The sequence below is a fragment of the Paramisgurnus dabryanus genome, chromosome 15 (assembly GCF_030506205.2).
Source record: "Paramisgurnus dabryanus chromosome 15, PD_genome_1.1, whole genome shotgun sequence".
NCBI classification, from domain to species: Eukaryota; Metazoa; Chordata; class Actinopteri; order Cypriniformes; family Cobitidae; genus Paramisgurnus; species Paramisgurnus dabryanus.
The window spans coordinates 11,205,248-11,218,956 of NC_133351.1; the positions used below are offsets into that span (position 1 = coordinate 11,205,248).

Below are 13,709 nucleotides of genomic sequence, written 5' to 3' on the forward strand. Positions count from 1 at the left end.
GATTGGCCTACAAAAATACACCATCCCTGCGGCACTCTATTATGGATGTACGATTAATCAACTCTATACAATTAAATGTAATATCTAGCCAAAAAACAGCAGGGTTTTGAACTATATTTCGTCAGATCAAACAGGTATGCAAAATTGCCACATTAAATGTAAAATAAATATTAAAAAAGAAAGCTTTTCGTTGAGGCCTAAACGTTAAGCACATCTTTTTACTGATCATGTGTTTTTTAAACACAACATGTGCTTGTAAGTTTTAATTCTTGTTTTATAGTCTATTTAAAACAAGAAAGTTTTTTCTTATTGACACTATTAGTTATTTTCTGTACGAAGCCCTGAATGGTGCAGAGAAGCCCAAGCCATGCCCGTCTTTTGGAGACTTTAAAGAGTAAAATTGTAAAAAAAAGAAAAACTGTTGATTGAGCGTCCTTTTTCCCAAACGTACCCGTTTCATTACCTCGCAGTGGGGGAAATAGATATCTACGCACCTTTATTCCCCACCAAGAGCTTATTTAGATTACAGGATACGAGAAAGAGACTTTTTCTATCTTTTGAAAGATTTGGGAGAACTAGCAGCATTATCAGCTAAGTACTATTTGTTCTTGGCATGGCCTGTTGGGACCTACAGTCAGGATGAAGATTTTTCAAGACGTTGTTTTTATCACAGTCTATCAATACTAATACTGTTTCACCATTACTGTTACCATGGTAATCAAACACTAAATAATGGTACCAGTAAAGGCAGGATGAAATATTGATGTTCTCGGCAACTGTGGGGGAAACAGGCACAAACAAACCTTTCTAAAATAAGGCAGTAAGAGAAACAAGATGCACGAAACTTTTAAGTTTCAACTTGAGGGTCACCACAGGACACTTAGCTATCCAATGCATAATGATAATTATATATTTTAACTTGTTTTTGCATGGTTTGTTTTTGCTTGATTTTCCCACAGTTGCCGAGAACCTTATATTTGTGCCTGAACTGAACCTCTACCTAGTATTTGATTACTATGGCAACAATGATGATAAAATAGTGGAGGTCACCAAGAGTTTGAATTTGTGTACATGTGGTTGATTATAAATTTGATCCAAAATGTAGAAAAATGCAAAGAAAAATCATGAGTTTTTGATTTTATATAACATACATGAGATCAAAGAACCTCGTATCCACTAAACATTCCCAGTAGACTAGTCGCTTTACAAAGCTCCACTCCGGATTAATTCGGATAACATGTGAGATGGCTATTGGAATGCTGCCTATCGGTGGGCTCCAGACAGCATGACACTCTAAATGGGGCGACACTGTCCAGCTCGTGAGGGGATCCATTCATTTTTGTTCTTAGACTTTTGCAAGTTCATGCAACTGAGAGTAGCTGGGAAAGTTGTGTGTGCGTCTCAGAGGGGTTGAACTGTTGGCAGTTTTAGTCTCTGTACAACAGTGGATGCTCAACAGTCCATTCCAGCCCACAGATTTCAGCCAATTACTGTAGAGCTGATGCAAAAAGGCATTCAAACAGGACTGTCTGCCTCTGATGTGCGAATACATCTGCAAATGCCCCAAAGCTCTGCGAGTGAGCCTGCATCGAGAGTGGACTTGGTGGGAATTAACTGGTTTCTGCATGTCTAGATCAAAATGTTCTATATGTTACGGAAGGACAGCGTGTGCTGTCGTAAGGCTTAATAATTAATCAACAGGGACAGATGTGCATTATCTTATCTTTGATGTGCATTAAATGACAACAACAGCATATGGCGAGTGGCAAACTGACAAGACCCAGTTCATTAAGATTCTCTTTTGTATTAACAACAGTAAAACTTTAGAGACCATAGTGAGATCAAAGACAGTGTGTAAATTTACTAAAAGCCCTGACGTAACATAAGTCCATTTTTGTGTCCATTTACAGACGTACAGAAAACAAAGTTGATGGTGAATGCCAAAAAGAAAACATATTTATCATCAGTACAGTAGTATTTTAAAGGGATAACCACACAGTTGGCATTGTCAGTGGGTACAGTCAACCGTGTCCTTAACATCATTTATCAAAATAGCATCTTCGACACATTGTGCAGATGCACTTCCTGCAACCTGAGCTCGAATCCGGGCCATACACCTCTCTTCACCCTGTACTTCTTGTTATTAGTAGCTATATATACACACATATATCTTTATTCAAAATTATTTTATAGAATGTATATACAGTACTGTGCAAAAGTCTTAGGGCACCATGCTACCATTAGATTTGTTGTTTTTGCAATTGTTTAGTGATCATTTATAATTATTTCGCAGGCTCTTTAACCAGAAAATGCAGAAAAAGTGTGTGTAGTATTAAAAACAGTGTAAATGTATAAGCTAACGTGTCAAGTATTTAGGGTAAACTCCCCTTCCACTTGAGCAATAGAAGGCAGCTGCAGGATCTCCTAAACCTAAATGAAATTAAATCCTAATTTCTAATTCTAATCGAATGACTTCAGGACTTCAGTCTCCTTAAAAAACTCAAGATGTGATTCATGCAAAGAGAGGTCACACAAAATACTGACTGATGTCTGAAGAAGACATTTAGTTCTGAAAATTGTTTTATTTTTATTTTGTGTACATATTTCCTGTATTTTCTGCTTGTATCTTAAAAAAAAGAGTGAAAATAAATTTGGATGGACATTAAAACTTTGCTAAAACAACAAAGCTGGTGATGGTGGCCTAACTTTGCGTTCACACCAGATGCGGAAAAAATGCGCTATTCGCGCGTGGTTGGATGCTTGAACATTTTGAGTTTACTTGCTTCATTCGTCCATGACATTCTAGTCATTCACGTGGAAATTCGCGTTATGGGAGGTGCTTTTGCGACTCCGCTCGCTTCCTGTAATCACGTTACTACTAGAGCAAGCTCGTGATTGGTTAACGTGGAGCAATTTTACGCCAAAGTCCAATTTTTCAAATTCGATGTTGTGCGCCTTATGCACGTAGCACGCTCTTCACACATCGCAGAATGCTTATTCGCGTCTTAGCATTGACTTGTAAATCACTAAACATCATGTAAACATGTAAATCACTCGCGCTTGCCACCTCTTCTGCGGGTGGTGTAAACAAAACATAATACTTTTGCACAGTACTGTATACAATCTTTTTATGAAAGAAACTAATTTAGTCATTTAGAACAGCATTAAAAGGTAATTCTCAAAAGACATGAAAATGAAAATGACATCACCTTATGCCATTTTGCATAATTATTTGTCTCATTGCAATTTAAGCTAACTTTATACTTAACGCATTCGCACGGGCGCGTGCGCGTCGCAAATAAGACGTCAACAGAGTGGGCGGTTGTGGGCGTTGGGTGCGCAAGACCCCATTTCGCGTGGAGGTCTGCACAGCAATTTTGGTAACCGCGCTCGCGGCTCCGCATACGAAAATGACCGAACTCGAGGCCATTTTGTCCAAGCAGCAAGCCTGTGACGTATCTCTTTGATCAATCCATGCAAAACAATGCATATACTATTTATCTGACACTATATGATTCAGAATGTTTGGCTTTTATTTGTATTGAATGAACAACTGGACGAGGAATAAAATACAAACCTTAAGATGTCTGTCCTATTTGTTTAGTAAAAACATTAATGAAATGATAATGTTTAATAAAAGACATATTTAAGAGATTGTTGTTTTATTCATGTTCGCATATTTATATATCACGTTCTAATTTTAGAAGCACCAGGGTTGTTTCTCTTTTTTGTGTTTGTTTTTGACTTGATTTCTCACGTCGCCCCCTGACGGTTTAAGAATAGTGCAACAGTGAGTGCGTCAACTATAAACGCCCGTCTGTTTGTTGAGACACGCGCGCGATCAGCGGAGGCTTGCATTGCGGACCAAAGCGCGAGTATAAACAAAGCTTTACACGATTATGAAAAAAATAAAAGTAGCCCCTCATTAATTATATGTTTATTTCAGTTTTTGAAAAAAAAAAAACTTTTAAACATCAATCAATGATGTCTTGATATAACAAAAAAAGGGAGCATGAAGGATCAAACTATGTGTGACTGTATTATGAGAAATAAGTGAAATAGTGATTTAAAAGCATAGAAAAAAGTTGTAAACAAACAGAAACTGTAAACAACTCTTATTACTCAAAAAAATTAAAATGCTTTTCACTACAAAAGACAAAAATTCTTATGCACATCCAATCATTCAAAAAGTGTTTACTTTGGATAAATTTGGATCTGTTTTAAGAAATTCTTGGCACTGTTAATAAAGAGAGAGATTATAGTACCTGAGAAGCCTGCAGATGCTGCTTCTGTAGCTGAGGCGCTGACTGGCCGCTGCCACGCTGGGAGGGATGGGAGGTCTGGATGGGAAGTAAAACAGGATGGCGACGAAAAGTGCTGCAATCATGCCGAACTCTGAAAGGTCACAAACGCACAACATTCATCATCTTCTGATGCAACATCGTATCTCATGTAAGGATTCAGACTTAAATCCATCTCTGTTAATTAGAAAAAGAGCTTAGCGTGTCCGGCATCTCGGTGCAATTTTTAGAGACTAAATTCAAATCAATGAGAGAGAGAAAGAGAAGTATTCAAACCGCCATCATTAGCGGTGATTAGATGGCTCACATTAATCTAAAGTTAAACATGAGTCTAGCAGATTTATTACAACCCTGTAGAGGGAGGAAGCGCACAATGAAACAACTGATCAGCTCATTAACCGAAGTCTTCGGACCCATCCAGTCCTTGAATTTGTGGCCATGCAACCAAGTTCATTAGATAGTATTGCTGTAGCAAGGGATGAAAAAAACCTTTTGGCACACAATATATCTGAAAGCCAGACACTCTCACAAAGCCAGCAGAATCTTCAGGTCTAGTTCCTAAATCTCCATTTGTCCTCTATTGGACTCTGTCCACATGATAAAATAAGTGCTGTTCCCTTGGACACGACTCACATTTTTGCTGGTTAATTTCAAAGCTATATCATTTCTATAAATCTGCCCTTTTTTGTCATATAGCAAAGGTTTATCACAAAGTCCTGGCTAAGGGTCTACACATTATCATAATTGCAATACTCCAATACTAGTTGTGTTACATCAGTTTGTAAAAATGTAGTAGTATGAGAAGTATGTTGAAACTTTTAATTGGCAATGTCATTTTGCGGTGTACAGTAAATAACACAATAATCTTGCTCACTGAAAGTAAGCAGTACAGCAGACAGTAAATGTCTAGCGGTTGACAGATTTTGTAGTGTGTATACCATTAGGCCTCCCATCCCTAGGCTCCGCCCCCTCTAATGGTTTCATTAGGCTGGGCAGATCGCTGCCCCTTGAAAGTTTTTCTTCAAGGAGCTTTTGGAAATCTGGTGCATGTGGCTGAATCTTGATGCTCAATGTTGCACTAAATTTCTCATTGACCTCTAAGCCACCGGCAATTCTATTCCATTCCAGCCTGAGAGAAAGTATGGCAATGTCTTTCAACTTAAACACAGTCAGCATATCAATCTATTATTGGGCCAGACTTCTCCCTCTTCCTAAATGTTTTAATTTTCTGAATCAGTTAAGCAGAACAACGCGAGCCAATCCTTATTGAGAGGTGAATGCAAAAGACGTTAAGACATTTGATTGTGGTATTTGGAGTGGCAGCGTGGATTGCTTTCGAGTGATTGCTTTTCTGTTGTTGGGCAAAAGGAAAAAATAATTTAGTATTGATTGAGAATGAATGGTGTTAGTGGATTCTTGGCAGATAGATGCGCACCTGTGTAAAGAACATACTGTATCCTGTCTCCAATGTGGTTGTGGGTCGAGTGGATGGTGCCGCAGAATATATGGGTTTCATTGGGTGCAGGGACGGCCAATGGGCCGATCAGAAAGGCGCAGGCTGATCCCAAATAGCCGACCAGTGAAGCAATAGCGGTGGCCGTGGCTCTTTGATCTGGAGCAAACCAAGTGGTAGATAGGAGAGGACCGGCACCCATAATGGTAGGACCAGCTAAACCATTCAGAAGTTGTCCTCCATGAATTAACCTGAAGATTAAAAAAAAAAATTTTTTTAATTTTTTTTGAAAAAGTAAACACACTTAGGTTTATACGTGAAAACCTCAGATGCAAAAGCAGCTAAACACCACCTTTGTCAAAATAATAATAACCAAATGCTCTCTGCACGTATTTAATGTTCATTAAATACATTTGCTTCAAATCTTTTAATTCCAGGCCTCAGACCATTCAAAAATACCTATTTGTTGGCAGAATATGTTAAAATCCAAACTCCTTAAAGTGCAAGGAAGACGAACATGAAACAACTGTGGATCACATTTAGGGTGCTTTCACACATACACGGTTTAGGTCGGCCCAAATGATGTGTCCGTCCAAGTACGGTTCGTTTGGGTCAGTGTGAACACAACGGCCACACTCTGGTGCACACTAAACGGCTACTCTGAGACCGCTCTAAATAGGTGGTCTCGAAGCGGCTGTCGCCAAACTCTGGTGCGACCCATCTGTGGTTTGAAAACACTACTCGACCTCGGGCCGAACCAAATACAGGAATTCTCCACATGTTTGAGCCACTGGGCTTCCGTCGTAACGTTAGCCTGGTGTTATATTGTGGGTTAACAACAAACAAGGCAAACCAGGTCTATTGCAAAGATTTGCTGTCTCCTGGACATTGATGATTTTATAAATGCATAGCTGTCCTCCACACAAACAAATAATGACGGCTCAGTGAGAAGGGCTTTTATTAGAACAGTTGCCTAATTTTGCATTAAAGCAAAGAAACGTCCCAAAGACGTGCATCGCTTATCTCCAATATCTTGCTAGCTTCGCACTTCATGTTAGGCTGGTTGTCGTGGAAACATGGGGGGTGGTCATGAGATGGTTAGAGCTGTCAGAGACCAATGACATCGCTGACCGTTGTCACATGGTGTAATGTGCAGCATTTCGAGTACGGTAAAAACCACATATGTGAACACGGACCGCACTAACTGAAAAATAATACAATGTAATGTGCGTACCAACATCTGCATCCCTTGTGAGGACATGAATACAACCCGGATGTGGCAGCCAAATGTAAAATAGCTCTCCCTAGTGTGTGGTTCAGTTTCTTCATTTTTAACTTTTGAATTCTGACTTTCATCAATTGCAATGTTTCTCGTTTCATCTTTAATGAATTTGCAACTGTTTACTACGTCTTGTCAGGGAAAAAAACATTTTAAACTTTAAAATGACTAAAGTGATCTTTGTGAAAATAAGGCAATTCAATAACTCACTAACAACCTTTAAATTACAATTAACTCTTTCCCTGCCATTGACGAGGTAACTCGTCAAATAAGAGAAAACGCTTCCCTGCCAGTGACGAATATTTCCGGCTTTCCACAATACCGGCTCTTCTACAACTTATAAACCCGGAAGTATCGCCCTAGGGCAAACAGCTGTATGTCCCTGTAAGATTTGAGGATCGCTCTAAATCTGATCTCTGAAAAATTAATATTATCTCAGCTTTTTGCTCAAAACTGGGTGTTTTTGAAAAAAAAAACATATTTGAGAGGTGATAAAAAGAGAACTAACAGTTTTTTTGTTTGAAAGCAAAGAGGGTTTGTTCTTTCATTTGATATATTGTATGTTTATATATTTTAAGAAGAACATTTTCTAGAAGGCATTAAACTTTGGGAAAATCATGAAAAATCCTGGCGCTGGCTTGCAACTTTATTAAAAAACTATGAAACCTGATGAAATAATTTCATTTACAAGAAAACATGTCAGACGCACTTAGAGGGTTATCTGAACTCTTCTCATTTTCTGAAGAAATGTTAGGGGAGCTAAGGAGTTTTAGCATGTTGCTGTGTGGTTGCAAGGGCTTCTGGGTAGCCATCTATTGGCTAAAGTTAAAGAGTCCACCCAAAGTATCTTTGATATTCTGGTTCTGGTATAATTTGGGTCCTATTTTCTTTTACTGAATGTCTCCTTAAAAATTCATATTGAGGTTTCATTCCTTTCCACCAATGTCTAGAAAAATTTAACTGTGTACAACTTACAGGTTTGTTTATATCCAAAAAATTGCTTTCTACATAAGTCTATCAGAGGTGAGGTTTAGATTGCAGAGGAAACAAAAGAGCTTTATCTGTGAGACAGTGAAAAAAAGACAGTGTCCCAGCGGGAAGGATCGAATGGCCTAACCGTCTGAGTAAACGCTGCAGTGCTTGTCTCTAGAATAGATCCTGAAGACTGGCAGAGATAGAGCGAGACAGAAACACGTTTTCATTTTCTACATCACAAATGCACAGAACCGGACCGAAATGATCTTTTTCGCTTGACGGTAATCGCTGTCAAAAAGATCAAGAGGTTTCTTGTGTCAGAGAGAGCAAGCTTCTTTTTAGTTTGCAATTGTCAAGAATTGAACAAACTATTTTGTGCTCTATACTTGTGTTGGCAAAAATGTCAATTCTGGACTTGTCAAAAAGTGCCTGAGGAGCTGTAAGTAGCAATGCACTCAGTGGAGAGAGAAAAATTGATGGCGTACTAGCTAAAAAGTCCATTTGCTTAGGCGCCGTCAATACACATCATGAATAACACAGAAGGACTGCCTAATTGCCTGTCAATCAAACATTGGGGGTACAACTACGTGTTTAAATTTTAAGTAACATTTCAAATTTAAATGTAAATTTTAAGTAACATTTTCTAAAAAAGCAACTGTCTGATTTAAATATTTTTTATATAAATTACCTTTTTCTAGGTCTTATATTTATATATAAAACATTTTTTTTACATATACCTTACAAAAAACACTTAAGGTGTGCATCTTAAGGCAATGTTAACAAAATATGTTTAAGAAAAATATTTAAAAAAATATGTTTTTAAATTTAAGCAGCTCAAACATGCATTTTAGTCTGGGACTAAGCCCTGTCTGGGAAACCGTTCCATAAAGTTCACCTAAAGACAACCACACTGATCCGACAAACACCAACAATTTAGCTGTTGGATTTACAAAAAATAAGATTTTGAAGTTGATTTGTCAAATCAGTGTGAATTAGCCTAAATATACACTAACAACTAAGACAAAGGCTCTAATGATCACGTTTATGCTTCCTTAGACTAAAATGCAAGTACATAATACACATTCTTTATATAGAGTTTTAGTTTGAACTACAAGTCACTGATCCATGAATGTGATGCTGTCCTCCATGCCCAGCCAAATCTTGTGAGACCAGCTCTCTTGGATATTCCATCGTTCGCTGTTGTTCTGGTATGTTGACATCTGATTTGCGGTGTGCTGTTCATGCATTGCTACAGCATGTTACTCAACCAGACTATAGCTCCAGAGACACTAGCTTCATGATTAAGCCTGTCCCATCTGTCCTAGGCTGAAATGCACTCTGGGATTTTTTTCCTGAATACATACAAGCAGTCTACATTTACACTGACTGCAGACAGCATTGTAATACAATTCACGTAGCTGATAATTGTATCGCGTGTGACTCCAAAACCCACACCTTGAACCGATCACCTTGACTGAGAGGCGTTTGTCAATTACTATTGCAAACAATGCAAAATTGACGTTTAATCTCGTGCAAGGCAATGACTACAGTTATTAACGAATAATTCATGGCATAGGACAATGAACTTCATTTTGGATTAATTCTTCTAGCTTGTTTTAATTAAGCAATACGATTCGAGAGGCAGTGCTACACTGTTAATAAAGTTGGACAAAGGGTGTTGGCAGGCACAGAGCTCAGCAGAGTGCCTTCAATCCTTTTAGTCGTGACTACTTTACATTCAATTCCTTTAGCACAGACTACAATGTGTTGTTAGAAATGAATAAGATTTATAAAAATAATGAATATAGTTACAAAGCACAAAAGAACGCTTGTATCACATTGCTTAATTTTAACACAGCACCATCCAGGACAGACTACACCACTTGGTGACTACCAATTATGGGTAGAAATTTGTAGATGTGGGATCGATACAATTTTTCTTCAAAAGATCTTAAAACTGGAAGGTAGTGAGAGATTAGAAAGGATAAATGAGCATATAGAAATGTGAGGTTAGAGGAGTATTGGTAATTTAGCTCAAGATGATCTAGCAATGATATGGCACAGACAATTTAAGAAAAGATTTTCTTCTTTAAAGAAACTGCTCAGCCAACAGAATACAAATGAATACATTGAATAAATTGGCTCCTTATCCAATTTCAACTAAAAAGTAACCAAATACGCTTAAGCTGGCTAAAACAGGTTGGCACTGACAAAAAAAAACTAAAACTACGATACAGTGCCAAAAAAATAATGGAGCAGATGGAATTTCAAACATGTTGTAGAAATTTAAATCAAAGCCAATAATGACATGAAATTATGTTCATCTACAGAGGAAAGGAAAACAAGAAACTAATCAAAAGACCACCTGAAACCACGCTTAGCTTGGGTTGCAGGAAACACTGGCTGGATGTGTACTGCAGATCTTGAGGACCAATTCCAATTTGTTGACTAAAGGGATGCCACGATTATTAAATTAATTATATAATTAATATAATTGTCTAATAGATTGTGGTGATTATGACAATTAATTGCCTGTTTAGGGCTTTGAAGATTATGACGATTAATTATCTGTTTTATTGCTTTGACATTTAATTCTCATACTTTTTTTATTGGTTCATGAAATAATTTTCACACATTGTTTTATTGTGATTAATTAAATTAAATATTTTGCAAAGTTTACCTAGCAGTAAATATTAATACACATAACACATATTTAAAAGTAATTATATAATGAATATATCTTTAAAAAACTAAAAATTTAACACGTTATAAACACAGTAAAGTGTCTAAAAAATAACAATGCAATATAAACTGACTATACCAGAACAGACCTTAGTAGTCAATCCTACTAAGGTCACATTATTTTATTACTGAACCACATAGTGGCTGCAAAAAACTATTCCGTACAGATCCATAAGAATAGCATCCTTCACTTCCCTAAATTTGGAATTGCTGTTTTTGAAATGTATGTTTTATCTGGCAGTTCATACTTCTTATCAAAGTTTTGCACATTTCTTAAAATGCTGTTCTTTTCCACTGTATTGAATGGCTTTGCAAAGTATCGCGTTACACTGTCAGCAAAGGTGCACCATCTGATATACGGTCTCATATATACAGCTGCTGCAGCTCCCCCTTGAGTTTTTTAGAGAGATGTGCAATCATTGTGGTGATCTGAAATCATCGCGATGAGGTCAAACAATCGCGATGAGACAATTATTTAATCATTGTGACTAGGGATGCACCGATACCACTTTTTTGGAATACTTGCATTTCAGTACTTGCCGATACCGATACCGAGTACTTTATAAAAAAATATTATTTAAATTTACAGGTAACAGCTTTAGTCATATAATTTAACAAAAAAACAAAGGACTAGTTTTCCAGTTTGTTGTAAACTCTGCCTCTTTGGACAACACGAGGCATAAACCCTTACACGCCGCTCAAACATAGACATTTCTCAGACCGTGGTATCGATTCCAGGTATTGGGGGGACTTTTAACGAGTACTTTAGAAAATGTGGTATCGAGGGCGATACCCGATACCAGTATCGGTATCGGTGCATCCCTAATTGTGACAGCCCAAGTTGACTATATTCGGGGGTTTTTTTCCGAGCATCTAGTATCCGATATAAGCATTTACACTAAACACTTGGCAAAACGATTCAAGGTAGACATACTGACCCAGTACAACAATAGTAAAGAACAGAAAGTATAAGTCGTGTTATGTAATGGTCACAGGCAAAATTATAATACAATGTTTAAATACAAGGTTATCCAGCTTTATTTCTATAACAAGACACATGAAACTTTAGCATTACTCCACTAAGTCCGCCATTGCGCTGCTAAGAAGAGTCATGTGATCGTGGGTGGTGTCCACCTGAGTTGACATCATTTGTCAACATCGCTTTTTTAATTACTTGCGACACATCTTAATATCTGTCCACCTACATTGCGAACGCTAATGCATGTATCTGATTCATATCAGACGTATTTCTACATATGAATGAAGCCTAAAACTGATCTGAGAATATAGGGATATTTAGGGCCCGAGCACACCGGGGTGTGAGGACCCTATTGTTCTTCAAGGAGTTATTATTATTATTTTTTTTCTTTTTCTCCGACTTCAGCGGGACTTTAGAGGGCCTAAACATACTCGAAAACTCATGAAATTTTGCACAGATGTCAAGAGTGATGAAAATTTACATGTGGTGTATGCTTTAGAATTAGGCGTGAGAAAATGGCTCTATAGCGCCACCTACAAATTTTCAACGAAGCAGCCCTCGGACTGTGTTTGACGTACAATTACGAAATTCGACACGCGTCTGTAGCATGACAAGACCTACAAAAAAGTCTCTTGGAGCGAAGCCGTAAACCAAACAGGAAGTCAGCTATTCTGAGTTATTTTTGTGATTTGGGCGCAGTTTTTGTCATTTCCAGGCGTCATACTTTAACTAACTCCTCCTACAGTTTTCGTCGGATCATCTTCATATTTGGTGAGTGTCATCTTAAGGCCTTTGTGATGCTAAATTGCGAAGAATTTGACTCTACGTAAAAATTTGTGTCGGTTCTGGCCCGACAAAGTTTGATGTTTTCCAATGAAACAGGAAGTTGCTGGAACTCATGCATACAGTGTCCGATCTGTTCCAAATTTCACATGATTGCTAAGAGTCCTGACCTGAACACATCTACATAACAATTTTCATTTATAGCCATAGCGCCACCAGCTGGCAACCTGAAGGAACATGTTTTAGCGCCACTTTCAAATATTGAATGAAGCAGCCCTTGGACTGTGTTTAACTTACATGTACGAATTTCGGTATGCTCATGTATTATTACAAGCCCTACAAAAAAGTCTCTTGGAGCAACGCCCTAAACCAAACAGGAAGTCAGCTATTTTGAATTATTTCTCAGATTTTGGCTCAGTTTTTCTCATTTCCAGCAGTCATACTTTAACTAACTCCTCCTACAGTTTTCGTCGAATCATCATCATATTTGGCGAGTGTCATCTTAAGGCCTTTGTGATGCTAAATTGCGAAGGATTTGATTCTATATTAAAATTTGTGTCGGTTTCGGCCAGCCAAAGTTTGATGTTTCGCTATGAAACAGGTTGCTGGAACTCAGGCATACAGTGTCCGATCTGTCCCAAACTTCACATGATTGCTAAGAGTCATGACCTGAACACATCTACATGTCAATAGTCACTTATGGTTATAGCGCCACCAGCTGGCAACAGGAAGTGACATGTTTACAATGATTATCCAATGTCTGATCTGTCCCAAACTTCACATGATTAATAAGAGTCCTGGACTGAACACATCTACATGTCAATAGTCACTTATGGTTATAGCGCCACCAGCTGACAACAGGAAGTGACATGTTTACACTGATTATGCAATGTCTGATCTGTCCCAAACTTCACATGATTAATAAGAGTCCTGGACTGAACACATCTACATGTCAATAGTCACTTATGGTTATAGCACCACCAGCTGACAACAGGAAGTGACATGTTTACACTGATTATGCAATGTCCGATCTTTCCCTAACTTCACATGATTAATAAGAGTCCTGGACTGAACACATCTACATGTCAATAGTCACCAGTGTTGGGCAAGTTACTAAAAAATTTGTAATTAGTTATAGTTACTAATTACTTCTTTTAAAAGTAACTGAATTACTCTACCGGTTACTGTATATCAAAA

At 37.8% G+C, this 13,709-nt stretch overlaps 2 protein-coding genes across 2 annotated transcripts in view; one reads left to right on the forward strand and one right to left on the reverse strand.

Moving 5' to 3' along the window:
• hspbap1 (hspb associated protein 1) overlaps positions 1 to 13,709 on the forward strand; it is a 464,289-nt gene that overhangs the window by 421,155 nt on the left and 29,425 nt on the right. The gene's annotated exons all lie outside the window — the stretch shown is intronic.
• slc49a4 (solute carrier family 49 member 4) overlaps positions 1 to 13,709 on the reverse strand; it is a 61,549-nt gene that overhangs the window by 31,935 nt on the left and 15,905 nt on the right. The window contains exons 4-5 of the mRNA XM_065251992.2: positions 5,737 to 6,005; positions 4,266 to 4,395 (exon numbers count right to left, since the gene is read on the reverse strand). Of these exons, the coding sequence (XP_065108064.1) occupies positions 4,266 to 4,395; positions 5,737 to 6,005 (399 nt within the window). The remainder of the gene's footprint in view (positions 1 to 4,265; positions 4,396 to 5,736; positions 6,006 to 13,709) is intronic.